This window comes from Podarcis tiliguerta, assembly GCF_965153285.1.
Source record: "Podarcis tiliguerta genome assembly, chromosome: 4".
Classification (NCBI taxonomy): domain Eukaryota; kingdom Metazoa; phylum Chordata; class Lepidosauria; order Squamata; family Lacertidae; genus Podarcis; species Podarcis tiliguerta.
Window position 1 is genome coordinate 1,263,826 of NC_139537.1, and position 27,484 is coordinate 1,291,309.

At 51.1% G+C, this 27,484-nt stretch overlaps 1 protein-coding gene and 2 long non-coding RNA genes across 6 annotated transcripts in view; 1 reads left to right on the top strand and 2 right to left on the bottom strand.

Annotated features, from left to right (window-relative positions):
• The window catches only part of LOC310675813 (uncharacterized protein), a 52,703-nt gene extending 38,738 nt beyond the window's left edge, over positions 1 to 13,965 (top strand). For 2 of the 4 annotated variants that reach the window (XR_014510207.1, XR_014510208.1), the window contains exons 2-3: positions 13,214 to 13,675; positions 13,794 to 13,965. Coding sequence is in view for 1 of the 4 variants with exons in the window: in XM_083436926.1 (XP_083293052.1) it covers positions 13,016 to 13,070; positions 13,381 to 13,675; positions 13,794 to 13,926 (483 nt within the window). In the remaining 3 variants the exon portion in view is untranslated. Of the gene's footprint in view, positions 1 to 12,870; positions 13,071 to 13,213; positions 13,676 to 13,793 lie in introns of those variants that run through there. The other 2 variants (XM_083436926.1, XR_014510209.1) reach the window with 2 other exon arrangements.
• Positions 479 to 27,385, bottom strand: LOC310675875. Its single transcript, XR_014510271.1, has 2 exons — positions 27,246 to 27,385; positions 479 to 737 (listed from the first exon to the last, which is right to left on the bottom strand). It is a non-coding gene; the product is annotated as an uncharacterized lncRNA (long non-coding RNA).
• Positions 1,700 to 10,354, bottom strand: LOC310675847. The gene is made up of 3 exons (XR_014510234.1): positions 10,164 to 10,354; positions 1,938 to 2,393; positions 1,700 to 1,791 (listed from the first exon to the last, which is right to left on the bottom strand). It is a non-coding gene; the product is annotated as an uncharacterized lncRNA (long non-coding RNA).
• Positions 27,386 to 27,484: the final 99 nt, after the last annotated feature.

Sequence of the window (27,484 nt, forward strand, 5' to 3'; positions counted from 1 at the left end):
GCGGGGGGGGGGTAGTGGCCCTTGGGGGTCTCCCTGGGTGGCCCCTGTTGGTACCCCCACCCCTTATTCAGAGGGATGGAATCCAGAGCAGGGGAAGGGTCCGCATACCCCTCTGAGTCTCTCCCCCCCCAATTTCTCCACAGTAGGAAGAACAGAGAGGGCAACAGACTAGGGTCAAACACCAAGAAATGGGTGGGGAGACAACCAATAAGACCGGGGGGGGGGTCCTGGGAGCATGGGGGGGGGAATCTTGCCAGGAATTTTGGGGATAAAATATTTGGGGACACAGCAGGGGTCTCTGGCTCTGAAAAGCACTGCAGCTGGGGCGGCAAAATGCCATAGCGCCCTAAAACCCCCCACTGGTGCTTAATGATTCCTCTTGAGTGACAGACCCCCCTTTCCACGCCCCCCAACTAAGCCCCCACCCCCAGGCCTGTCCCCTCCCTCCGTCCCAAAGAAGGAGACACAGGAAACCAGGTCAGATTGCAGAGGGAGGATTTATTAGAGGGTCAAGCATCACATGGGGGCAAGAAGGGGTGGCCCCCACCAAACCTGGTGGGTGGCGAGAGCAGAAGGAGACGGCCGCTTCTCCCTGGGGGTGTCTCAGTGGGACCGGCAGGCCAGCGCATGAGCCACCACCCTGACCAGCTTGTGGAAGGCATGGTGGCAAGCAGGGGTGAATTCCTGTCCAAGGGGGGGAGGGCTAGCAGAAGGGTGATGAGGACCTCGCCCATGAGCTGCAAGAGAAAAGAGGGGGTGACTCCTTCTGCCAGGGGGCCCATGTGTGGGACACCCTCTCCCCACAACAGATCCCACAGCAGATTCAACAGACTGAGGCTGAATCCTGACAAGACAGAAGTACTGTTTTGGGGGGACAGGAGGCAGGCGGGTGTGGGGGACTCCCTGGTCCTGAATGTGGTAACTGTGCCCCTGAAGGACCAAGTGCGCAGCCTGGGAGTCATTTTGGACTGACAGCTGTCCATGGAGGCACAGTTCATTTCTGTTTCCATGGCAGCTGTCTCCCAGCTCCATCTGGTCCACAGGATGAGACCCTACCTGCCCGCAGACTGTTTGAACAGAGTGGTGCATGCTCTCATTATCTCCCGTTTGGACTACTGCAATGCACTCTATGTGGGGCTACCTTTGAAGGTGACGCGGAAACTACAACTAATCCAGAATGCGGCAGCTAGACCGGTGACTGGGAGTGGCTGTTAAGATCGCTGAGCACAATACAAAGTTTTGGTGTTGACCTTGAAAGCCCTAAAAGGCCTCAGCCCTGTATACCCAAAGGAGGGTCTCCACCCCCATTTTTCAGCCCAGACTCTGAGGTCCAGCTCCCTTTTGGCAGTTCCCTCACTGTGAGAGGTGAGGTTACAGGGAACCAGGCAGAGGGCCTTCTCGGTTGTGGCGCCCGCCCTGTGGAATGCCCTCCCACCAGATGTCAAGGAAATAAACAACTAACTGAAATCTGAAGGCAGCCCTGTAGCAGGAAATTTTTAATGTCTAATGTTTTATGTCCTGTGAGCCACCCAGAGTGACACACACACACACACACACGGCACCCCCAGTCCCCCCCCCCGCCAGGCAGCCCCTTGGGGCAGGGGAGCAGCCTCACCGTGACGTTGGCAGGGTCCACGTGGAGCTTGTCGCAGAGCAGTTCACGCAGCTCGGAAAAAGCCTCCTTGACCTTGTGCAAAGAGGGCTGGAGAGGTTCCTAATGAGAGGGAGGGGCTGGAGAGGTCCCCCAAGTTAGGGAGCAAACGCTCGGTCCAGGGGAAGACGATATGCATGCTGAAGAGAAGGAAGGAAGGAAGGAAGGAAGGAAGGAAGGAAGGAAGGAAGGAAGGATAAAAAGAGAGGCATGGATGGTTATTATCCAGGTGGAAAGAGGAGTTTCTGCCCAACCTGCCTAGAGAGGAGACAACCCCTGGACTTACTCGGCAAGGATATTCTCAAGCAAGGCGGCCACGTCGATTGTCATCATGACGGTTGCCATGATGGCTGGCTGTGGGCTGTGAGCTTCTCTCGGCTGCTGAAGAAAACCTTCTAGGCTGAGCTGGAGCTTCTTCCAGGACTGGAGCCTTTTATACCCTGCCCCAAAGCTCCTCCTCCCAGATTTACAGAAGCTGTCCTGGTTTCTGATTTGATCAAAGAATGCCGTGATTTTCCTTATGACATGCCTATTTTCCCCTGAGAAATCCTGGAGGGTATGGAGTAATGCCACCCCTGTGCCACGGAGACAAGCAAGTATAAAGGCTTTAGAAGACATCTGAAGGCAGCCCCAAAGGAGCGTCTCCACCCCCATCGCTCGGCCTGGACATTGAGGTCCTCCTCCTCCGGTGATTCAGCTACAGGGTACCAGGCAAAGGGCCTTCTTGGCAGTGGCTCCCTCCCTGTGGAAAGACGTCAGATGTCAACCTGGGTGGCCTGAAAGACAGACTAGACAGATTCGTGGAGGAGAAGCTCTAATGGCTCCTAGTCCGGCTGGCTCTGCTCTCCCTCCAACCTCAGAGGCAGCGATGCTTCTGAATCCCATGTGTATATTTGCCTTGAGTGATTCAGGGGACATTTCAAGGGGCGCAGAATCATCTTTCTCCTGAGAAACGCCTGCCTGGGACCTGACCTTTTCTTCCTGTAGGACTTTGGGTCACTTTATTTTTTTTTAATAGAAATTTATTAGATATTTTATACTTATAAAAGAAAAACAGTAAAGGCAAAACAATACACACATTCAACAAACAATACATCAACAACAAAAGAAGTAAAAAAAGAACAAATGCAACAATACAACATAAGAAAAAACAAAACATAAAAACACAAATCCAAATTTTTGTATCCAGATCTTTCATTATCTTATTTCCTTGACTTCCTCACACCTCCCTTTTTTGTATTCTGGTTCAAATTATCTAATTCAACAAATCCTTTCCCTCTTCTTCAATTTAGTCTGTAGTTTATCATAACATAATTTAACTTTCCATTTCCCAATTTAACACATTAGCACTTAATGCTCATATAATTCTTAATAACACTTCTGCTAAAACCTTATAATTTCCTTCCAATATTTATCTAACATTCATTAATTTTGCAATATTTCTGTAAATATGCTTTAATTTTTTTCCAATCTTCCTCCGTCGACTCTTCTCCCTGGTCTCGGATTCTGCCAGTCATTTCTGCCATTTCCATATAGTCCATCAGTTTCATCTGCCATTCTTCCCGGGTCGGTAGCTCTTGTGTCTTCCAATACTTTGCGATGAAAAAGGTTCTATCTTTCTTTAACACCAATTGGCCGACCATGCCCAGGAGAAAGGCCTCTGGTTTCTTCAGAAAGGTATATTTAAATACCTTTTTCATTTCATTATATATCATTTCCCAGAAGGTCTTAATCCTTGGGCACGTCCACCAAAGATGAAATAAAGTACCTTCCACTTCTTTACATTTCCAGCATTTATTGTTGGGCAAATGATAGATTTTTGCAAGCTTGACTGGTGTTAAGTACCACCTGTAAATCATTTTCATTAAATTCTCCTTTAAGGCATTGCATGCCATAAATTTCATATTGGTGTTCGATAACTGTTCCCAGGCAACCATCATATTGTTATGTCCAACATCCTGTGCCCATTTGATCATAACCGATTTCACCATTTCATATTGAGTATTCCATTTCAACAGCAAGTTATACATTCTTGACAATTTTTTTAACTTTGGGTTCTAACAATTCTGTTTCCAACTTTGATTTTTCCACCTGGAAGCCTGATTTCCTGTCCAATTTATATGCCTCCATTATTTGATAATAATGGAGCCAATCTCTCACTTTATTTTTTAATTGTTCAAAGCTCTGCAATTTTAGTCTGTCTCCCTCTTGCTCCAAAATTTCACAATATTTCAGCCACTTGGCCTCCATATCGAGTTTTTTCAAAGCTTTCGCTTCCATTGGTGACAACCATCTTGGGGTTTTACTTTCTAGCAAATCTTTGTACCTTATCCAAACATTAAACAGTGCTTTCTTAACAATATGGTTCTTGAAGGCCCTATGGACCTTGACCTTATCATACCACAGATATGCATGCCAACCAAATACATTATTGAAACATCCAGAACATCAGTGTTTTCAAGAAGCATCCATTCTTTCAGCCAACAAAAAGTGGCTGATTCATAATAAAGTTTAAGGTCTGGCAGGGCAAGTCCACCTCTTTCTTTAGCATCTGTTAATATCTTAAATTTTTTTCGAGGCTTCTTGCCCTGCCAGACAAATTTAGAGATATCTCTCTGCCACTTCTTGAAACTTTGGGTCACTTTAGAAGTCTTCAATTCTTTCGTCATTTCTGCCCCCTTTTGTACACCTGTTATGCTTCAAAGCCCATATTCTGAGTGAAGCTCTTGCTCAGGGATGGGGAACCTGAGGTCTTCCGGAATGTGGTCTGACTCTGCTTCCCATTGGCAGGCAGTGGGCTCCCAATCCCTGCCCTTGTTTAACCTCCCTGTCTTCCTACCCCTGTCGCTTCCCACTCTCCCTCTGCTGTTCTCTCCCCACGCTGTCAAACCTGAATGTGAGCTCCCTGGGGCAGAGTCCTGTCCTACATTCCAAGGGCCCTCAATTGATAAATGGTGAAGTAATAATCATCATCTGTAAGTGCAATTAATTATCCTCAATGGGCTCAATTATCCTCAAGCGATTGCAACTCTGTTTGCAATGCTTTCTTGGGCCCTGGTACAGATCAGGGCATGTGGCCAGGATTGCCCAGGGCCACCCCTGTCATTGGGAGTGAGGTGGCTGCTTCAGGGGCAGATGCTGGGCTGGAGGACACAGTGGTGAGGCATCGTAGGACAAACACAGCCTGCCACCCCCAAGCTGGCTTGCTGCCTTCAGGTGCAGGAGAGAACATTGTCCCATCTCCAGCACTGAAGAAAGAGATTCAGCTTCCAGCTGAATCATGGGAGCTTCAGTTTGTTAAGTATTATGGCTCTATGAGGGGGTCAACTACCCTTCCCAGAAGTCTTTGGTTTCACTGTACGTTTAGTCCAGAGCCTGAGAAGATTTGGGTTTCCCCATCCTTGCTGAGGGTGGGGACAAAACCCATCACCCTCATGCCCTGGCTGACCACCATCAGTGACAGAGCACTGGGCTAAATGGAGCTTGGTCCAATCTGACAGGGCAGTTTCAAATTTCCCAGGAACTCGCCCTAAAGCACTGCCAGAGGTATCTATTTCTCTGTGATGTGAGTTACCTGTGAGTAAGACCCATCAAATTCAAGAAGACACCCCTCTAGCTAGACACGTCGAGAACTGCGCTGTTACTTGTTGCCCTTAAGTCCCATTTATATTGGCCATGATTAACATGATTAACTTGATGGAAAGGAGCGGAGACGCGAACCCTGTTCCCCAGATTACGAGACTACAGCTCTTAACCACTACACCACACTGGCTCTCAAGAGAAGAGAAGGGGCTGCAGGATCAGGACCCCGGAGCAGGGACCGTGCACCACAGCCTTGCAGAAAGGGATGCCTGAGCAGCTCCTGTTCCAGCCCTGTGAAGAAAGCAAGGGGAGCTCTGAGTGGAGAGAAGAGGCAGCTACAAGGAGCCATGATAGGACGGCATCATCATCATCATCATCATCATTCAAATTGGTAGGGCACCCTATACCCACAGGTCTCAGGAGGTTCACAGGATAAAATCACAACATGAAAACGCAAAATGCACATTGAAAACAGAAGCAGCCCAATATTGCCATGGACTTGGGGAGTGTTGAAGGAGAGGCAGCTGTTGTCGGGTGCAGGATAAAGGGCCAAGGAGACTTGCGCTCGAACCCCTGCCCAAAAGCTCGCCTCTTTTTGGCCTGGCCCACCTCCCAGGGTCTTCGTGAGGATTAATTGGGACAAGAAGACCCATATCCCAAACTCCTTCACAGATTACTAGGACACAATGAGGATTGATAAACGAGAGGCTACTCCTAGTTCTAAGCATGACATTCAAGGCAGGCCCTGCAAGCCTCCCTATTCCCCAGTTTCTGATTTGATCCCGGAATGTCCCACTTTCCCTTAGGATATTCCTGTTTTCATCGGGGAAATGTTGGAGGGTATGGAGTTATGCAACCCCTGAGCCAAGGAAATAAGCAACTATACGACCTTTAGAAGACATCTGAAGGCAGCCCTGGAAAGGGAAGTTTTTGAATGCTTTATTGTGTTTTTGTATATGTTGGAAGCCGCCGAGAGTGGCTGCGGAAACCCAGTCCAGCAGGGCATGAATTATATTCTCTTATGGAATAGGATGTCCCTATTTCCACCAGACGGAGAGGGATGTCAGGGCAGCCGGCACTTTGATGCAACAGCCACGTGGCATCCATTAAGAGGGACCGCTGCCCAATCGACTGTTTCAGCCCACTCCCCAGCCTGGTGCCAACGCCATGCCGCCCACAGTGTTTGCGCAACACACAAGTTACGACAGCCGTCCTTGCACTGAGTCCCACGTGCCAAGTTACTAGCAGAGCAGGTTGGCTTTGCAAGAGCCAAGAGATCCAGAAACTTAATCGTAGACCTGTAAGGGACTCCAGGGGTCATCTAGTCCAGCCCCTTGCAAAGCAGGAATCTCAGCTGAAGCATCCCTGGCAGTTGGCTATCCAAACTATGCTTCAAAACCTCCAAGGAAGGAGAGTCCACCTCCGCTTGTGGGAGTCTGTTGCACTGCTGAACTGTTCTTACTGTCAGAGAGCTTTTCCGAATGATCAGCCGGAATCTCCTTTCTTGCATCTTGAAGCCTTTGATTTGTGTCCTGCCCTCCAGAGCAGGAGAAAACAGGCAGGCTCCCTCCTCCATGGGACAACCCTTGAGATATTTGGAGATGGCTCTCATATCTCCTCTCAGTCTCCTCTTCTCCAGGCTTAACATACCCAGCTCCTTCAACCGCTCCTCATACGGCTTGCCTTCCAGACCCTTGATCACCCTGGTCTCCCTCCTCTGCACACCTTCCAGCCTCTCCACATCCTTCTTAAACTGTGGTGCCCAGAAGTGGACACCGTTTCCAGGTGTGGTCTGACCAAGGCAGAAGAGAGAAGGACTATGACTTCCCTGGATCTACACACTAGACTTCTGTGGAAGCAGACTAGAATAGCATTCCCTTTTTTTGCAGCTGCATCACAGTGTTGAGCTTACTGCTAGTAAGCCAGGTCTCCCCCACATTACATTGATTTTTATTTCTCCATTCCAATTATGCATAAAATAGTCTTTTCAAGTCTTTTGTGCTTTTTCATATATTTCTTGATCATCTAATAAATTATCATTCAGTCTCCAACGAAAAGTCTATTCCTCTATTCCTCTAATCCTCTAATCCCAAAGAGTTTTTGGTTGACCGTTAAGGTCATTTTGAATCCCGATATGTGTTTTCTGCGGCACTAGCTACCATTCCCAGTTTGGTGTCATCTGCAAATTGGATGAGCATCCCCTCAATTCCTTCATCCAAGTCCTTTATAAAGACGTCAAACAACAACAGACCCAGGACAGCACACTGCGCACAGCACTTATCACTTCTCCCCAGGTTGATGAGGAACCATGAAGGAGTCCCATTTGGGTCCGGTCAGTCAACCATCTACCAATCCACCAAATCGTTACCTTGTTCAATCTCCATTTCAACAGCTTCCTCGCTAGAATATCATGGGGGATTTTGTCAAAAGCCTCACTGAATTCAAGATACACTATGTCCACAGCATTCCCCTGATCCACCAAGTTTGTAACTCCGTCTAGAAAAGAGAAAATATCAATCAGATCGGTCTGGCGGACTTATTTTGGGGAAACCTATGCTGGGTCTCTACACATGGACATCACCAGATGGGCAGCATCGAAATCAGATTGATTATATTCTCTGCAGCCAAAGATGGAGAAGCTCTATACAGTCAGCAAAAACAAGACCTGGAGCTGACTGTGGCTCAGATCATCAGCTTCTTATAGCAAAATTCAAGCTTAAACTGAAGAAAGTAGGAAAAACCACTGGGCCGGTAAGATACAATCTAAACCAAATCCCCTATGAATACGCAGTGGAAGTGAGGAACAGGTTTAAGGATTTAGAATTGCTGGACAGAGTGCCTGAAGAACTATGGATGGAGGCTCGAAACATTATACAGGAGGCAGCAACGAAAACCATCCCAATGAAAAGGAAATGCAAGAAAGCAAAGTGGTTGTCCAATGAGGCCTTACAAATAGCGGAGGAGAGAAGGCAAGCAAAATGCGAGGGAGATAGAGAAAGATACAGGAAATTGAATGCAGAATTCCAAAAAATAGCAAGGAGAGACAAGAAGGCCTTCTTAAATGAGCAATGCAAAGAAATAGAGGAAAACAACAGAATGGGAAGAACCAGAGATCTGTTCAAGAAAATTGGAGATATGAAAGGAACATTTCGTTCAAAGATTACCATAATAAAGGACAAAAGTGGTAAGGACCTAACAGAAGCAGAAGACATCAAGAAGAGGTGGCAAGAATACACAGAGGAATTATACCAGAAAGATATGGATGTCTCGTACACCCCAGGTAGTGTGGTTGCTGACCTTGAGCCAGACATCCTGGAGAGTGAAGTCAAATGGGCCTTAGAAAGCATTGCAAATAACAAGGCCAGTGGAAGTGATGGCATTCCAGCTGAACTATTTAAAATTTTAAAAGATGATGCTGTTAAGGTGCTACACTCAATATGCCAGCAAGTTTGGAAAACTCAGCAGTGGCCAGAAGATTGGAGAAGGTCAGTCTACATCCCAATCCCAAAGAAGGGCAGTGCTAAAGAATGCTCCAACTACCGCACAATTGCACTCATTTCACACGCTAGCAAGGTTATGCTTAAAATTCTTCAAGGAAGGCTCAAGCAGTATGTGGACCGAGAACTCCCAGAAGTGCAAGCTGGATTTAGAAGAGGCAGGGGAACCAGAGACCAAATTGCAAACATGCGCTGGATTATGGAGAAAGCTAGAGAGTTCCAGAAAGACATCTACTTCTGCTTCATTGACTATGCAAAAGCCTTTGACTGTGTCGATCACAGCAAACTATGGCAAGTTCTTAAAGAAATGGGAGTGCCTGATCACCTCATCTGTCTCCTGAGAAATCTCTATGTGGGACAAGAAGCTACAGTTAGAACTGGATATGGAACAACTGATTGGTTCAAAATTGGGAAAGGAGTACGACAAGGCTGTATTTTGTCTCCCTGCTTATTTAACTTATATGCAGAATTCATCATGCGAAAGGCTGGGCTGGATGAATCCCTAGCCGGAATTAAGATTGCTGGAAGAAATATCAACAACCTCAGATATGCAGATGACACAACCTTGATGGCAGAAAGTGAGGAGGAATTAAAAAACCTTTTATTGAGGGTGAAAGAGGAGAGCGCAAAATATGGTCTGAAGCTCAACATCAAAAAAACGAAGATCATGGCCACTGGTTCCATCACCTCCTGGCAAATAGAAGGGGAGGAAATGGAAGCAGTGAGAGATTTTACTTTCTTGGGTTCCATGATCACTGCAGATGGTGACAGCAGCCACGAAATTAAGAGACGCCTGCTTCTTGGGAGGAAAGCAATGGGAAACCTAGATAGCATTCTAAAAAGTAGAGACATCACCTTGCCAACAAAGGTCCGTATAGTAAAAGCTATGGTTTTCCCAGTAGTGATGTATGGAAGTGAGAGCTGGACCATAAAGAAGGCTGATCGCCGAAGAATTGACGCTTTTGAATTATGGTGCTGGAGGAGACTCTTGAGAGTCCCATGGACTGCAAGAAGATCAAACGCATCCATTCTTAAGGAAATCAGCCCTGAGTGCTCACTGGAAGGACAGATCGTGAAGCTGAGGCTCCAATACTTTGGCCACCTCATGAGAAGAGAAGACTCCCTGGAAAAGACCCTGATGTTGGGAAAGATGGAGGGCACAAGGAGAAGGGGACGACAGAGGATGAGATGGTTAGACAGCGTTCTCGAAGCTACAAACATGAATCTGACCAAACTGCGGGTGGCAGTGGAAGACAGAAGTGCCTGGCGTGCTCTGGTCCATGGGGTCACGAAGAGTCGGACACGACTGAACGACTAAACAACAACAACAACATGCTGGGTCTCAGTAATCGCAGCATCTTTTCCTAAATGCTCCTAGACTGACTGTTGATGTATCTAACAGGCTGAGCAAAAGAGCAACTGCTCCGGCTTACCTTCCGCTTCAGTTGGGGAACTCAAGCCCAGATCCTCAGTTATAGACGGCCCAGAGAGCCCCTCTTGGCTCTGCAGATCAGCTCATCCAGCTGACAGGACAAAGGACCTTCCAGCCATCTTCAGCAGCCAGGATCACATACCCTCCAGCATTTCTCTTATGATAAGAGGGCCGTCTATCAGGCTAGCAATTCCCTCTGCCAAAAGAGGAAGACAGCTGATGGATGGGCAGCTTTCAGGCCCTGATCATGCACAAGACCTTTGGTGCTGTTTTCTCACAGGAAAGTGTTTCTGGTTTTGTTTTGTTCAGAACTTTCCCCAGCCCTGCATCTGGGAACTGGTCAGTCAATAAACCAGGCAGCAACAGGACATAGAAGCCCCACTCAAGTGCTTTTCATATCAACGTTGAGGGTCTTTTCTGCCTTGCAATGCACCAGTTACTCCACTAATGTTTTGATTTGCTTTTGCTAAGGAATTACGATTGCATCAACACCAGAAACTTAAATCACCTGCAAATCACTTCCGCTCCTTGCACTGAATAACCTCGGGTGTCGTAGGTTTCTTGAGCTTAGATTTCTGTCAAGACACCGCTGACACTTTTACACGACTACACGCCCCAAGGTTGGTAGCAAGGATGAACCTTCAGTGGGAGATCTGCTCAGTTGTCTGCTGGGTGCCGTCTGGGGGACAGCCTGTCCTTTGGGTTGTTGGGAATGCATTCAGCCACGGTCTGGGGGGGGGGGCATGTGTTCCTTCTTCATGGGCTCAAGTGTGTGCTGGGTGAATCCTTCAGACTCCGCAAAGGACACCCCCTTCCATCTCTGCTTTCTCTAGCAGCACTTGTCATGGCGGACGAGCATGGCCTTTCTTAATGGCGCTGCAACTTGCAAAGTTCATCAGGAGCATAAGGGGGCAATGTATTAGGCACCTCTGAGAAGCCCAGAAATGCTGCCTGATGGTTAGCAATGAATAATCTAGCACAGTCCTTCAAAGGAAGTCCCTATTATTCCCATTTGACAGATAAGAACATACAGTGGAATCCAAACTAAGTTTGTTGAGCTTAGAACTCAGCAAAACCAAGTTAATCATGGCCAATATAAATGGGATTTAAGGGCAACAAGTAAGAGCGCAATGGTCGGCGTGTCTAGCTAGAGGGGTGTCTTCTTGAATTTGATGGGTCTTACTCATAGATATTGGGATGTGGGTGGCGCTGTGTGTTAAACCACAGAGCCTAGGACTTGCTGATCAGAAGGTCAGAGGTTCAAATCCCCGTGACGGGGTGAGCTCCTGTTGCTCGGTCCTTGCTCCTGCCAACCCAGCAGTTCGAAAGCACGTCAAAGTGCAAGTAGATAAATAGGTACCTCTCTGGCAGGAAGGTAAACAGTGTTTCCGTGCACTGCTCTGGTTCGCCAGAAGCGGATTAGTCATGCTGGCCACATGACCCTGAAGCTGTATGTCGGCTGCCTCGGCCAATAAAGCGAAATGAGCGCCACAACCCCAGAGTCGGCCACGACTGGACCTAATGGTCAGGGGTCCCTTTACCTTTACCCTTTTACTCACAGGTAACTCCCATCACAGAGAAATAGATACCTCTGGCAGGGCTTTAGGGCGAGTTCCTGGGAAATTTGAAACTGCCCTGTCAGATTGGACCAAGCTCCATTTAGCCCAGTGCTCTGTCACTGATGGTGCTCAGCCAGGGCATGAGGGTGATGGGTTTTGTCCCCACCCTCAGCAAGGATGGGGAAACCCAAATCTTCTCAGGCTCTGGACTCAACGTACATTGAAAGCACATGATTTCCCCCTAAGACTGCTGGGAAGGGTAGTTGACCCCCTCAAAGAGCCACAATACTTAACAAACTGCAGCTCCCGTGATTCAGCTGGAAGCTGAATCTCTTTCTTCAGTGCTGGAGATGGGACAATGTTCTCTCCTGCACCTGAAGGCAGCAAGCCAGCTTGGGGGTGGCAGGCTGTGTTTGTCCTACGATGCCTCACCACTGTGTCCTCCAGCCCAGCATCTGCCCCTGAAGCAGCCACCTCACTCCCAATGACAGGGGTGGCCCTGGGCAATCCTGGCCACATGCCCTGATCTGTACCAGGGCCCAAGAAAGCATTGCAAACAGAGTTGCAATCGCTTGGGGATAATTGAGCCCATTGAGGATAATTAATTGCACTTACAGATGATGATTATTATTTCACCATTTATCAACTGAGGGCCCTTGGAATGTAGGACAGGACTCTGCCCCAGGGAGCTCACATTCAGGTTTGACAGCGTGGGGAGAGAACAGCAGAGGGAGAGTTGGAAGCGACAGAGGTAGGAAGACAGGGAGGTTCAAGAAGGGCAGGGATTGGGAGCCCACTGCCTGCCAATGGGAAGCAGAGTCAGACCACATTCCGGAAGACCTCAGGTTCCCCATCCCTGAGCAAGAGCTTCATTCGAAATATGGGCTTTGAAGCAGAACAGGTGTACAAAAGGGAGCAGGAGCGAAGAAGGATATGTTGACTATTAAAGTGACCCGAAGTCGTACAGCCAGAAAAATTGAGGTCCCAGGCAGGTGTTTATCAGATGATTCTGCGCCCCTTAAAAGGTCACCTGAATCAGTCTGGGCTAATACACACAATCAAGTTTTATTGGCATGAGAATAGTTTAACAAAGTATTGCAGAATTCTGGGGACTTGAAGGTCTAGAATGTCTGCTGAAAGTTCTCTTGGAAATTCCTAGTGCTCCCTCACAGAACTCCATTTCCCAAGGTTCCTTAAGGCTGGGAATGAGAAAAGTCAGAGCTTCCTGGGTCAGGCCAAAGGGGACCCATCGAGTCCAGGATCCTCTTCTCCCAATGGCCAACTATGGACCCCAATGGGCAAGCAGGATTGGAGCCCCAGAGCCTCTCCCTTGCTCCCGTTTCCTGCAAGTGGGATTCAGAAGCATCGCTGCCTCTGATGTTGGAGGGAGAGCAGAGCCAGCCGGACTAGGAGCCATTAGAGCTTCTCCTCCATGAATGTGTCTAGTCCGTCTTTCAGGCCACCCAGGTTGACATCTGATGTCTTTCCGCAGGGAGGGAGCCACTGCCAAGAAGGCCCTTTGCCTGGTACACTGTAACTGAATCACTGGAGGAGGAGGACCTCAGTGTCTGGGCTGAGCGATGGGGGTGGAGACGCTCCTTTGGGACTGCCTTCAGATGTCTTCTAAAGCCTTTATACTTGCTTGTCTCCGTGGCACAGGCGTGGCATTACTCCATACCCTCCAGGATTTCTCAGAGGAAAATAGGGATGTCATAAGGAAAATCACGGCATTCTTTGATCAAATCAGAAACCAGGACGGCTTCTGTAAATCTGGGAGGAGGAGCTTTGGCCCAGGGTATAAAAGGCTTCAGCCCTGGAAGGAGCTCCAGCTCAGCCCAGAAGGTTTTCTTCAGCAGCCGAGAGAAGCTCCCAGCCCACAGCCAGCCATCATGACCGAGATGCAGATCATCATCAATATGGATGCGGCCGTCATTGGTCAGGATGCCCTTGGCAGGTAAGGCCAGGGGTGGTTGCCTCTCTAAGCAGGTTGGGCAGGAGCTCCTCTTTCCACCTGGATAATAACCATCCATGCCTCTCCCTTTTCCCTTCCTTCCTTTGTTCCTTCTGTGCAGCCTGCTGGTGGTCTACCCCAGGTGCACGAGGCTCTTTGCTGCCTACGGGAACCTCTCCAGCCCTGCCCTCTCATTAGGAACCTCTCCAGCCCTCTTTGCACAAGGTCAAGGAGGCTTTTTCCGAGCTGCGTGAACTGCTCTGCGACAAGCTCCCCGTGGACCCTGTCAACGTCACGGTGAGGCTGCTCCCCCGCCCCAAGGGGCTGCCTGGCGGGGGGGGGGGGCTGGAGGTGTCGTGTGTGTGTGTGTGTGTCACTCTGGGAGGCTCACAGGACATAAAACATTAGACATTAAAAATTTCCTGATACAGGGTTGCCTTCAGATTTCAGTTAGTTGTTTATTTCCTTGACATCTGGTGGGAGGGCATTCCACAGGGCGGGGGCCACAACCGAGAAGGCCCTCTGCCTGGTTCCCTGTAACCTCACCTCTCACAGGGAGGGAACCACCAAAAGGGAGCTGGACCTCTGAGTCTGGGCAGAACAATGGGGGTGGAGACGCCCCTGTGGGTATACAGGGCTGAGGCCTTTTAGGGCTTTCAAGGTCAACACCAAAACTTTGAATTGTGCTCAGCGATCTTAACAGCCACTCCCAGTCACCGGTCTAGCTGCCACAGTCTGGATTAGTTGCAGTTTCTGCGTCACCTTCAAAGGTAGCCCAACATGGGGGGCATAGCAGTAGTCCAAGCGGGAGATAGCCAGAGCATGCATCACTCTGGTGAGACAGTCTGCGGGCAGGTAGGATCTCATCCTGTGGACGAGATGGAGCTGGAAGACAGCTGCCCTGGAAACAGAAATGACCTGTGCCTCCATGGACAGCTGCGAGTCCAAAATGACTCCCAGGCTGCGCACCTGGTCCTTCAGGGGCACAGTTACTTCATTCAGGACCAGGGAGTCCCCCCACCCCACCTGCTTGCCCCCAGTCCACCCTAAGCAGTGCTTCTGTCTTGTCAGGATTCAGCCTCAATCTGTTGAATGCGTTGTGGGATCTGTTGTGGGGAGAGGGTGACCCACATATGGGCCCCCTGGCAGAAGGAGTCACCCCCTCTTTTCTCTTCCAGCTCCTGTCGAAGTCCTCATCACCCCCCACCCCCTTGGGACAGGACTTCACCTCTGCTTGCCACCATGCCTTCCACAAGCTGGTCAGGGTGGTGGTTCATGCGCTGGCCCCCCGGTCCCACTGAGACACCCCCAGGGAGAAGCGGCCACCTCCTTCTGCTCTCGCCACCCACCAGGTTTGGTGGGGGCCACCCCTTCCAGCCCCCATGTGACGCTTGACCCTCTAATAAATCCTCCCTCTGCAATCTGACCTGGCTTCCTGTGTCTTCTTCTCTGGGACGGAGGGAGGGGACAGGCCTGGGGGCGGGGGGTTAGTTGGGGGGGCGTGGAAAGGGGGGGTCTTCTCTGTCACTCAAGAGGAATCATTAAGCACCAGTGGGGGTTTTTAGGCCGCTATGGCATTTGCCCCCCCCCCCCCAAGCTGCAGTGTTTTTCAGAGCCAGAGACCCCTGCTGTGTCCCCAAATATTTTATCCCCAAAATTCCTGGCAAGGTGCCCCCCCCCAGGTGTTATTGGTTGTCTCCCCACCCATTTCTTGGTGTTTGACCCTAGTCTCTTGCCCTCTCTGTTCTTCTTACTCTGGAGAATGAGCTGGTTGTATGTAGAATTAAATTTGGTGGAATGTGAAGGGTGGGTGGCGCTGGGAGATTGGCAGTGTCAGAGGAGGGGATGAATATTATATATTTATACAAAACCCCCCTAGGGGTTTCATGTTCACCCTCTGCAGTCCGTGCTAGTGAGGCTGAGTTGCTGGTTATGGGGGCCGGAGGTCGGACAGCCGTGTCCAAGGCCAGGTTAGGGAGGAAGGTGTGGATGTTGTCTGGGAGGAAGCGGGGCCTAAGAAAGCATTGCAAACAGAGTTTCAATGGCTTGGCTCTTGAGGATATATGAGGCACTTAAGGATAATTATGTTAAGCTGTGGGCGAACATAGCAGACGACACAGTGATTTCTCCAGAGCAGCTCTTTATTCACAGCTGGACAGACTGAACAGCAAACAGCTCAGCCGGCCTGCTTTTATGGGAGCCGGCTGTCAACATTGTTGCAACAACAACCCAGGGTTTCCCGCCTAAAATAACTGACGTGGACCTGAGTGAAAACTATCTACAGTATCCCCCTGCTGGCTGTTGCAGGAAAAATCCGAGGGCTCCCTTGGACAAAAAGTAAAGACACCAACCAGAGTAAATTGGAGCAAATCAGCAGCCTGTAGGCTTGGCCTTTATTGTACTGTTGCAGCAGGGTGTTCCCCTCACTCGCAGCAGAGAGGAAAAGACCCAGAACAATGGTGTGCAAGACCTTATAAAAACTTTTGAAATTCCCCTCCTCTAGGTCAAGCCCACCCCCAGAAACATCATGCATACATTACAGAAAGGAGGGGTTGAGGGAGGAGTTGTGGTGGTAACCTGAGTGTCCTGTCACCTGGCTGGTTCCTCCTTTCTCCCCCTCCCATGAACCAGTTGTGAATAACAAAGAAAAGGTGCAGTTTCCTTCCCCCTGAGGGGAATCCGGCCATGGTCCTTTTGTTGCTGTCTGCTCTGAATATACAACCGTATGCAGTCCATTGTGTCCATGATGAGATGAGCCTGAGCCCATCAGGATGCTTATCTCGCTTATCATGCCCCACCAGGTGCAGTAGCCAGGTATGTGACTGCTCGCTTAGGGGATTATGGCTGACCGTCACCAGGTCACCCCCCTTAGCTAGTCCTTGAAATATGGAGTAGAATAAAAGTGGAACAGTGCAAATCTGATGTATGGTTGATTTTCTATGAATTTATAACAGAAGTGTAGCGTATGTAGTGTGTGAGTGTGAGTGTGTGTGAAGTCTGTACAAACTGAATGATGGGGGGGGGGTTTCCTGCTACATGGCCCAGGGTGAGAACATCAGTACATAACACCCCTCCCCACCGAGATAAGGCGTTAGTTACAATCGTAATGATTTCCTTATATACAGCACTACACGTAATGGTTCAATTATGCACAAAAGCATATCGGTTATATTTCCCATACTTAGACCAACAGTGATACATGTCCAACAACATAGTCCTTTAAATAAGTTGGGCGCTTGGAAACTCTGCCAGACTGCCGGGGACTGGTAGCCAAGTCTGGGGGGCCACCCAATTCTTGCTGAGGCTGTGGTGCGACCCTAGGTGGCGTTGAACTCAAATCCCCTGGATCCACTGCTGTGGATGGAGCCTCCGCAAGTGGAGTGGTCTGAGTCTGTGGTAAGTCTGGCAGACCCTCTGAAGCGGCTTGGTTCGGCTCCACGCTGGCAGTTTGCGAGGGAGGTGTAGGTGGAGCCTCGCCATCTGTAAGTGTCTCTTCTGGAGCCACGAGCGCAGTTGGGGGCACCACGGTAGTGTCCAAGTCCCCAACCCTGTGCCTAAGCTGGTCCATGTGCCGGTGCCACAAGCGTCCGTCTTCGAGTGCCACCTGGTACGAGCGAGGTCCAGTGACTCCCACTACTGTGGCTGGCACCCAAGGAATGTCCCCCACATAGTTCCGGGCAAAGACCTGGTTTCCTGGAACAAATGACCGTGGTGCGTTGGCACAGCCTGGGGGTTCAGCCACGGCAAAGTCCGGGTGCAGCCGGTCGAGCGGTGACCTGAGGTGGCGGCCCATAAGCAGTTCAGCAGGACTCCACCCTGTGGCCGCATGAGGGGTGATGTGTTGCACGAACAAGTATTTGGCGAGCTGCCCGTGCCAGTCTCCCCGGTCCAGGCGCGCCAGTGCCTCTTTTGCCGAGCGCACCATTCTCTCCGCTTGCCCGTTGCTGGATGGATGAAATGGTGCCGTTAGGGCATGGTGGATGCCCAGTCCCAAAAGATACCGCTCAAAAGTGCCTGACGTGAACTGTGGTCCGTTGTCGGAGACAAGGACATCAGGACACCCATGCATCGCAAAGAGGCCTCGCAGCACCCGGATGACGGCCTCGGTAGTGGTAGAGGGCATCAGGGCCACCTCCAGCCATTTGGAATAGGTGTCTACCACTACCATAAAGGTCCGGCCGTGAAAGGGGCCGGCCAGATTGATGTGCACCCTCGACCAGGGTGTCTTTGGTGTCTCCCAGGTGTGTCCCTTAGCTGCCGGTCGTGCAGGCCTTGATTCTTGGCACGCTTGACAGGCGGACACCCAGGCAGTGTTGGCATCGTCCATGTTAGGCCACCAGACGTAACACCGAGCCAACGCCTTCATTTTGACAATTCCTGGGTGGCCAACGTGCAGAGCCTCCAGGACGCGTTGACGGAGTCTTTGGGGAATCACGACGCGGTCTCCCCACAGCAGACAGCCGCGATGAGCCGAGAGTTCATGTTGTCTGGTTGTGAAGGGCTGGATCTCCGATGCAAAAGGCCCTTGTGGCCACCCCCTCCACACCCAGTTGAGCACATGGCTGATGGTGCGATCCTGGGCAGATGCGGAGGCCACAGTGGCAGCCGATACAGGCACTGCCGGAAGATCCTCAATCAGGAGGAGCGATGAAGCTGGAGCCGGGTCTTCCACAAACGCTGGAAGAGGGCAACGGCTGAGGGTGTTGGCATGGCCCATCGATTTCCCCGGGTGATGGACGAGCCAGTAGTGGTAGGCAGCCAGGAAAACAGTCTATCACAGCATGCGTGGTGAGAGGACCGGTGGAGTTGGACGATCACCGGCAAGGAGGCCCAGGTGCGGCTTGTGGTCAGTGATGAGGTCAAAAGTTCTGCCATAGAGGTATTCATGGAACCTCTTCACTCCAGCCACAAGTGCCAGTGCCTCCTTGTCGAGCTGGCTGTAATTCCGTTCCGTCTGAGATAGCGTCCTGGAAAAGTAGGCGAGCGGTGCTTCTCTTCCGTCTGGAAAACGGTGACTAAGGACAGCGCCAATGCCAAAAGGTGAGGCATCGCAGGCAAGGACCAGCGTCCTGGATTCACTGTACTGTACCAGCACACTGTCCAATGAAAGGAGAGCCTTGACCGCGTTGAAGGCCACCATCTCCCGATGACCCCAGGACCAAGGCGTCTTTGTGCTGAGGAGTCGGTGAAGAGGCTCAGCCACCGTGGCTTTGTGGGGCAGGAACATGTTATAAAAGTTCAGCAGCCCCAGGAACGCCTGCAACTCCATCTTGTTCTTTGGGATGGGAGCCTGCTGGATAGCGCGGATCTTGGATGTGGTCGGGTGAAGGCCGGAGGCGTCGATAAGATAGCCCAGGAACTCTACCTGTGGAACGGCAATCTGACACTTCTCCCTCTTTACCTTGAACCCGGCCTCTTGGAACCTGGTCAGCACGGCACGGAGGCACTCGAACAGCTGCTGGTGTGAGTCTGCGGACACCAAGACGTCATCAAAATATGGTACCACGCCCGGAAGCCCTTGCAGGAGATGCTCTATAAGGCTTTGGAAGATGCCAGGAGCCACACTCACCCCGAACTGCAACCGGCGGCAACGGAATGCCCCTCGGTGGGTGACTATCGTCTGGGCTTCAGCAGTGGCATCATCGACGGGCAGTTGTTGATAGGCCTGGGCAAGGTCCAGCTTAGCGAAGACCTTACCTTCACCCAGGGAATGCAGCAGGTGTTGGACAACAGGAACTGGATAAGCGTGCTGCTGAAGTGCCTTGTTGATTGTGCACTTGTAGTCAGCGCAGATTCTCACCGACTCGTCTGGCTTGACAGGTGTGACGATGGGGGTTTCCCACTTGGCGTGGTCAACCGGCTCCAAAACTCCTTGGGCGATCAGCTTGTCCAGTTGTTCGTCCACCTTAGCCTTGAGAGCAAAGGGAACCCGGCGTGGCTTTAGCTTGACTTGTGGATCAAGGCTAAAGGAGATGGGGGTAAGAGAGTCTGTGTACTGGTCCAGTAAGCGCTTCCGCTGCGCCACCAGCAACAGCTTCCTTTGCAGAGCATTAATTAAGTCCAGTGCAGAGATTCTTGTTGCAGTACAAGCTTCAAAGTCTCAGCAGCAAAAAAAAAAAATAACGACACAGGGAAGCCTGTCTTTCCAAAGACAGGTTTATTGCAGAAAGATAACACCTCCGGAGCTTTCACACATTTTGCTTCACGTCCAGCACGCCCCCCAGGCAGAGAAAACAAACACTCTTTATATACTGAGCAACTTAACAACTTAACGAGCTTGACTACTTAAAGTCACATGACATTGCTAATTTGCCAGCGTCTTAGGTTTCACACCCTAACAGGGCGTACCTGTATATTGCCCCAAAGTGCCGTCGGCAAAGTCTTTGACCAGACCCTCAGTCTCTGCGTTAGAGATGCAGTTGATGCCGGTGACTTCCAGGCCAAGGGCATCAAACCAGTCTAGCCCTAGGAGGCTTGGCCGCTGACCTTCGACCACCACCAACCGGAGCAGGCCCGAAAAATCCTTGAAGGCGATCCGGAACCGGCCAATGCCTACCACGGGAATGTCGTTTCCCTGGTAGTCTCTTAGGTGTACGCGGTGAGAGTCGAGTTGCCTTTTGGACACTCTGGGTACCAGACTTTTGATGGTGCTCCAAGACACGATGGACAGGGCAGACCCGGAGTCGATCTCCATGTCACATGGAGCTCCTTCAATGAGCACCGTGACGTTCAGCTTGCGTCGCGTAGGCGAGTCGGTTTGGCCAATCGTGGTTCCAGACGGGCAGTGGCAGTTGGTGAGGGCGAAACAGCTTTCCTTGGCAGGCTGGAGTGAAGACTTGGACTTGCGAGTCGGTGACGGGGGGGTGTCAGATGGAGCCGATCGGCAGACCTTAGCAATGTGGCCCCTTCTGGAACACTTCCTACAGATGGCGTCTCTGAATCGACACTTGGAATGATGGAATGATGTTGGATTGAGGCTAAGGGGTTTTTAGAAATAATGTTTGAAAGACTAGGAAAAAATGGAATGTTAATAGAGGGAAAGGTAAAGTTAAAATATTAAGACCAAAATTAAGATAAAGGTAAAGAGGGAAAGGATTTGCTGAACAAACAATTGAACTGGAATACAAAGGGGGGAGGTGTCGGGAAGTCCGAGAAAAAAGCTAATGTAAGATATGTTTTGAAAGATGGAATTGTTTTTAATTGTTGTCATTTTTTGCAAAAAAAAGTTCCTGGTAATTTTTTCTTTTTTTCTTTTTTCTGTTTCTCTTCTTTGTTATTTTGTGAAAATCTTAATAAAATATTATATATATAAAAAAGAGAAGCCAGAGGCTCAGGAGCAGGGCAGGGACTGAGGAGGACTATGAAGAAAGACACTGGCATATGGGGAGCACATATTCTGCCCCCCCCCCCTGCTACCTGAGCAAGTAGAGCAGGAGACCCTTAATCTCAGGGTCATGAGCCCCACGTTGGGCAAAAGATTCCTGCATTGCAGGGGGTCGGACTAGATGACCCTGGGGCCCCTTCTGACTCTACCATTCTATGACACCCCCATCCGTGCAGTGGAGGAGCTTCATGCTCCGGCACGGGGGGGGGGGCGGAGAGCAGGTGGGGGGTCCGGCGCGCGTCCTGGGGGCAGGGCATGCCACTTGCAGGAGCATAGTGCCCAGCACGGGCCCGGGGGGGGGGTCTGCCGAGATGGCCCCCTCCCGGGATGCAACTGCCGGGGGCGATGCGCTCCCCCCGCATCCCTCTTCCTCCGCCAGTCCCTACGTGCCTCGCTAAAGTCTCCAAGCTTCCTGCTCTGCTCTGTTTTAAAGTTGACCTCCTTAAGCAATGTTTTCTTGAAGATAATTATTAAAGATAATTGTTTTGTTCACTTTGCTGCACTAAATGTCCTCTGTATACTTAAGCTTCCTTTGTGATTTCAAAATATTGAGTTTGGGGTGGGTGGCTTAGCCTGTAGGATGCTGCAGCGAGTCCCTTCTCATTCCTGGACCCAGCGAGGGTTGAAATCCTTTGCTGAAGGAGCCAGGCAGCTTTCTGGGCCAGCGAATGGCCGGAGGGCGCCAGGAAGGCGCTTGCCCTGCGCCCGAGGACACCTGGCTGGCAGTCAGAAGGACAAAAGCCACAGGGGGAGCGGCTGCTTCCAAGCCTGGGACGGGGGGAGAACCTCGCCTCTGCTTCGTCTGGGAGACAGGGATGTCCATCCCGGATCACAAAACCCCCAAAATAAATTAAGGGACGAGCGGGGGTCGTGCCCTTTCGATACCCTCGGAAGGTTAGGGGAGACCTGCCCCTTTCCCCCCATAGACCTCCGCCTGTGACCCCCAAAGGGCGACTTGCCGGGTTCGCTGCCCCCAAGGCGTTCTATTTTGGATCGCTTTGTTTGATGTTCCAATGAAGGTGGTAAATTCTTTTGATTTTATTATGGGTGTGAAATATGTAGGCGGGGGTGTTTATTGGGTTGATTTTGTTTTGTTTATGTGTTTTGTGGTTTTATATCGTAACTGCACACTGTGAACCCCCAAATTTAAGAAACAAATAAATGGATAAAACGAAATGAATTCCTCCCTCTCCCTGCCAATTTGGAGGCAGCTCCGTCCCCGACACCCACCTGGAAAGAGGCAGGGAGGGGCATTGCGGGGGGAGAGTGGCCCTTGGGGGTCTCCCTGGGTGGCCATGTTGGAACCCCCACCCCTTATTCAGAGGGATGGATTTCAGAGCAGGGGAAGGGTCCGCATCCCCCTCTGAGTCTCTCACCCCCAATTTCTCTAGAGTAGGAAGATGAGTGAGGGCAACAGACCACAACAGGGTGGGGAGATGACCATCGAGATGGGGGGGGGCCCTTGGAACATGGGGGGCGGATCAGTCAGCCATGAACATTGAGGACACTGGAAACCAGGTCATATTGCAGAGGGAGGATTTATTAGAGGGTCAAGAATCACATGGGGGCAAGAAGGGGTGGCCCCCACCACACCCGGTGGGTGGTGAGATCAGTAGGAGCTGGCCGCTTCTCCCTGGGGGTGTCTCAGTGGGACCGGCGGGCCAGCGCATGAGCCATCACCCCAACCAGCTTGTGGAAGGCATGGTGGTAAGCAGGGGTGAGCATGGTGGTAAGCAGGCGTAGCAGGATGATGACAAAGATGAGGGTGATGAGGACTTTGCCCTGGTGCTAGAAGAGAAAAGAGAGGGTGACTCCTTCTGCCGGGGGGCCCATGTGTGGGTCACCCTCTCCCCACAACAGATCCCACAACGCATTCAACAGATTGAGGTTGAATCCTGACAAGACAGAAGCACTGTTTAGGGTGGACTTTGGGCAGGTGGGTATGGGGAACTCCCTGATCCTGAATGGGGTAACTGTGCCCCTGAAGGACCAGGTGCACACCCTGGGAGTAATTTTGGACTCACAGCTGTCCATAGAAGTGCAGGTCAATTCTGTGTCAGGGCAGCTGTCTACCAGCTCCATCTGGTACGCAAGATGAGGCCCTCCCTGCCTACTGTAGGACTGCAAATATCCAGAGTGTGGGGTCAGGTGGGATTGCTATGAGGAATTATAAAATATGCATCAAGCCGTTGTGTCCACTATGAATGCATTGTGTTGACTGGGTTTGATTCATTGACAATAATTTCTGACCAAATCCCACAACCCTCTCCATCTCTGGCCATTTCCTCTACTGCCCATCTCTCTTGCTTGTCAAGTCACGTACACAGCCCAGTTGCTTTGCCAGGCAAGCATCCTGGGCAATAAAGATAGTGGGCAAGCTTCTTTGAAGTAGCTTTTCTGATACGTTAATCTTAGGGCCAGGAAACAGGAACACTCTGTAAAAAGTTCTTTTGTGAATAAAACGACCTGGGCCAGGGGCTGGAGGCACACACACACACAGAGATTATTATACTCACCCTTCCTAAAGTCTTGCTGGTTCAAGCCTCTGTGTGTATTCTTATTAATCAGAGTTCAATCCTTCCTTTACTTTGGGAACGCCTCAGTAGACTGTCTGGCCAGAGTGGTCCATGCTCTGGTTATCTCCCGCTTGGACTACTGCAATGCACCTTTAAGGTGCGCAGGATGAGACCCTCCCTGACTGTCTTTCCAGAGTGGTGCATGCTCTAGGTATCTCCCACTTGGACTACTGCAATGCACTCTATGTGGGGCTACCTTTGAAGGTGATACGGAAACTGCAACTAATCCAGAATGCGGCAGCTAGACCGGTTACTGGGAGTGGCTGTTAAGATCGCTGAGCACAATTCAAAGTTTTGGTGTTGACCTTGAAAGCCCTAAAAGGCCTCAGCCCTGTATACCCACAGGGGCGTCTCCACCCCCATTGTTTACCCCAGACCCTGAGGTCCAGATCCTGGGGCCCATATTTTGAACGCAGCTCTTGCACAGGGATGGGGAACCTGAGGTCTTCTGGAATGTGGTCTGACTCTGCTTCCCATTGGCAGGCACTGGGCTCCCAATCCCTGCCCTTGTTTAACCTCCCTGTCTTCCTACCCCTGTCGCTTCCAACTCTCCCTCTGCTGTTCTCTCCCCACGCTGTCAAACCTGAATGTGAGCTCCCTGGGGCAGAGTCCTGTCCGACATTCCAAGGGCCCTCAGTTGATAAATGGTGAAATAATAATAATAGTAATAATCTGAAAGTACACTTAATTATCCTTAATTGACTCAATTATCCTCAAGAGATAAGCCATTGAAACTCTGGCCCCCATAACCAGCAACTCAGCCTCACTAGCGCGGACTGCAGAGGGTGAACATGAAACCCCTAGGGGTTCTTTGTATAAATATATAATATACATCCCCTCCTGTAACACTGCCAATCTCCCAGCGCCACCCACCCTTCACATTCCACCAAATTTATTCCTCAATTCTACATACAACCAGCTCATTAAGAAATATGCAGAATCCATTTCTCTTCTTTTGCGTCTCAGAAGCCGTCAAGATGCTGCACAATGTGGTCCCTCCTGTCCCTTTCGCTGCTCTTGTTTCCACCTTCAGGCTCCGAGGAGGTGGGCTGATGTAATCTCCACAAAATCCTGGTCTCCTCTCCTTCCTCCCCCGTAAACGCCTAAATCTTCCTGCTTAGCAGGCAGTCGGTCCAGTTGTCACCCCTCTTTTCTTCTTTACTGCTTTTCTTTCTCTGGAGGAAGTCCCAAGGGGTGGTCAACATCCCTCAAAAGTCCCTCAAGGTTGTTGCTCTCCATCTTCTTTCAGGCAAAGTCCTGACTTCTAAAACTAATCCATCGCAAAGAGGCAAATTGAAAGTCCGCTCCTCCCGAAATCTTTGCATTCCTTGCTTCAGGGGAAGGGAGATGACGCAGATCCCGAAAAAGCCCCATAACTTAAAAGATTCCCTCCCCTCCTTGCCCCGTTCAAGCAAAGCAGAAATAGGCGTCTTCCCAAAGAGATGCTTTTCTCCTGCAGCAGAAATCAGGGTCTCTTCCACGGGGGCGTGTGCCTCTTCGCTTGCCAATTGTGTCCCCATTCGAAGCTCTTCCCCGCCCTCCCCACGGGACTTGGCCAGGGCTCTTCGGGGACAGTTTGAAATCCTTTGCTGAAGGAGCCAGGCAGCTTTCTGGGCCAGCGAATGGCCGGAGGGCGCCAGGAAGGCGCTTGCTCTGCGCCCGAGGACACCTGGCTGGCAGTCAGAAGGACAAAAGCCACAGGGGGAGCGGCTGCTTCCAAGCCTGGGACGGGGGGAGAACCTCGCCTCTGCTTCGTCTGGGAGACAGGGATGTCCATCCCGGATCACAAACCCCCCAAAATAAATTAAGGGACGAGCGGGGGTCGTGCCCTTTCGATACCCTCGGAAGGTTAGGGGAGACCTGCCCCTTTCACCCCATAGACCTCCGCCTGGGACCCCCAAAGGGCGACTTGCCGGGTTCGCTGCCCCTCTGGCGTTTTATTTTGGATCGCTTTGTTTGATGTTCCAATGAAGGTGGTAAACTCCTTTGATGTTATTATGGGTGTGAAATATGTTGGCGGGGGTGTTTATTGGGTTGTATTTGTTTTTATTTGATTATGTGTTTTGTGTTTTTATATCGTTTTGTGTTTTTTATATCGTAATTTCATCCCCACAAATTTAATAAACAAATAAATGAATGAAAGGAAATGAATACCCCCCTCTCTCTGCCGATTAAGAGGCAGCTCCGTCCCCGACACCCATCTGGAAAGAGGCAGGGAGGGGCATTGCGGGGGGGGAGTGACCCTTGGGGGTCTCCCTGGGTGGCCATGTTGGTACCCCCACCCCTTATTCAGAGGGATGGAATCCAGAGCAGGGGAAGGGTCCGCATCCCCCTCTGAGTCTCTCCCCCCAATTTCTCCGGAGTAAGAAGAACAGAGAGGGCAACAGACAACCAATAAGACCAGGGGGGCCCTGGGAGCATCGGTGGGGACGACCTTGCCAGGAATTTTGGGGATAAAATATTTGGGGACACAGCAGGGGCTCTGGCTCTGAAAAGCACTGCAGCTTGGGGGGGGGGGCAAAGTGCCATAGCGCCCTAAAACCCCCCACTGGTGCTTAATGATTCCTCTTGAGTGACAGAGAAGACCCCCCCTTTCCAAGCCCCCCCAACTAACCCCCCCGCCCCCAGGCCTGTCCCCTCCCTCCGTCCCAGAGAAGAAGACACAGGAAGCCAGGTCAGATTGCAGAGGGAGGATTTATTAGAGGGTCAAGCATCCCATGGGGGCTGGAAGGGGTGGCCCCCACCAAACCTGGTGGGTGGCGAGAGCAGAAGGAGGCGGCCGCTTCTCCCTGGGGGGTGTCTCAGTGGGACCGGGGGGCCAGCGCATGAGCCACCACCCTGACCAGTTTGTGGAAGGCATGGTGGTAAGCAGGGGTGAATTCCTGTCCAAAGGGGGTGGGGGGGTGATGAGGACTTCGACAGGAGCTGGAAGAGAAAAGAGGGGTGACTCCTTCTGCCAGGGGGCCCATGTGTGGGACACCCTCTCCCCACAACAGATCCCACAGCAGATTCAACAGACTGAGGCTGAATCCTGACAAGACAGAAGTACTGTTTTGGGGGGACAGGAGGCAGGCAGGTGTGGGGGACTCCCTGGTCCTAAACGGGGCAACTGTGCCCCTGAAGGACCAGGTGCGCACCTTGGAAGTCATTTTGGACTCACAGCTGTCCATGGAAGTGCAGGTGAATTCTGTGTCCAGGGCAGCTTTGTACCAGCTCCATCTGGTCCTCAGGATGAGACCCCACCCCCAGCTTGTCTTGCTAGAGTGATGCATGCTCTGGTTATCTCCCGCTTGGACTACTGCAATGCACTCTATGTGGGGCTACCTTTGAAGGCAACCCTTTTGGTGGTTCCCTACCTGTGAGAGGTGAGGTTACAGAGAAGCAGGCAGAGGGCCTTCTCGGTTGTGGCCCCTGCCCTGTGGAATGCCCTCCCACCAGATGTCAAGGAAATAAAAAACTAACTGAAATCAGAATGCAACCCTGTAACAGGAAATGTCTAATGTCTTACCATGTTTTATGTCCTGTAAGCCACCCAAAGTGACACACACACGGCAGCCCCAGTCCCGCCCCCACCCCCGCCAGGCAGCCCCTTGGGGCGGGGGAGCAGCCTCACCTTGACGTTGACGGGGTCCACGTGGAGCTTGTCACAGAGCAGTTCACACAGCTCGGAAAAAGCCTCCTTGACCTTGTGCAAAGAGGGCTGGAGAGGTTCCTAATGACAGGGCAGGGCTGGAGAGGTTCCTAATGAGAGGGAGGGGCTGGGGAGGTCCCCGAAGTTAGGGAGCAAACGCAGGGTCCAGGGGAAGACGACTTGCATGCTGAAGAGAAGGAAGGAAGGAAGGAAGGAAGGAA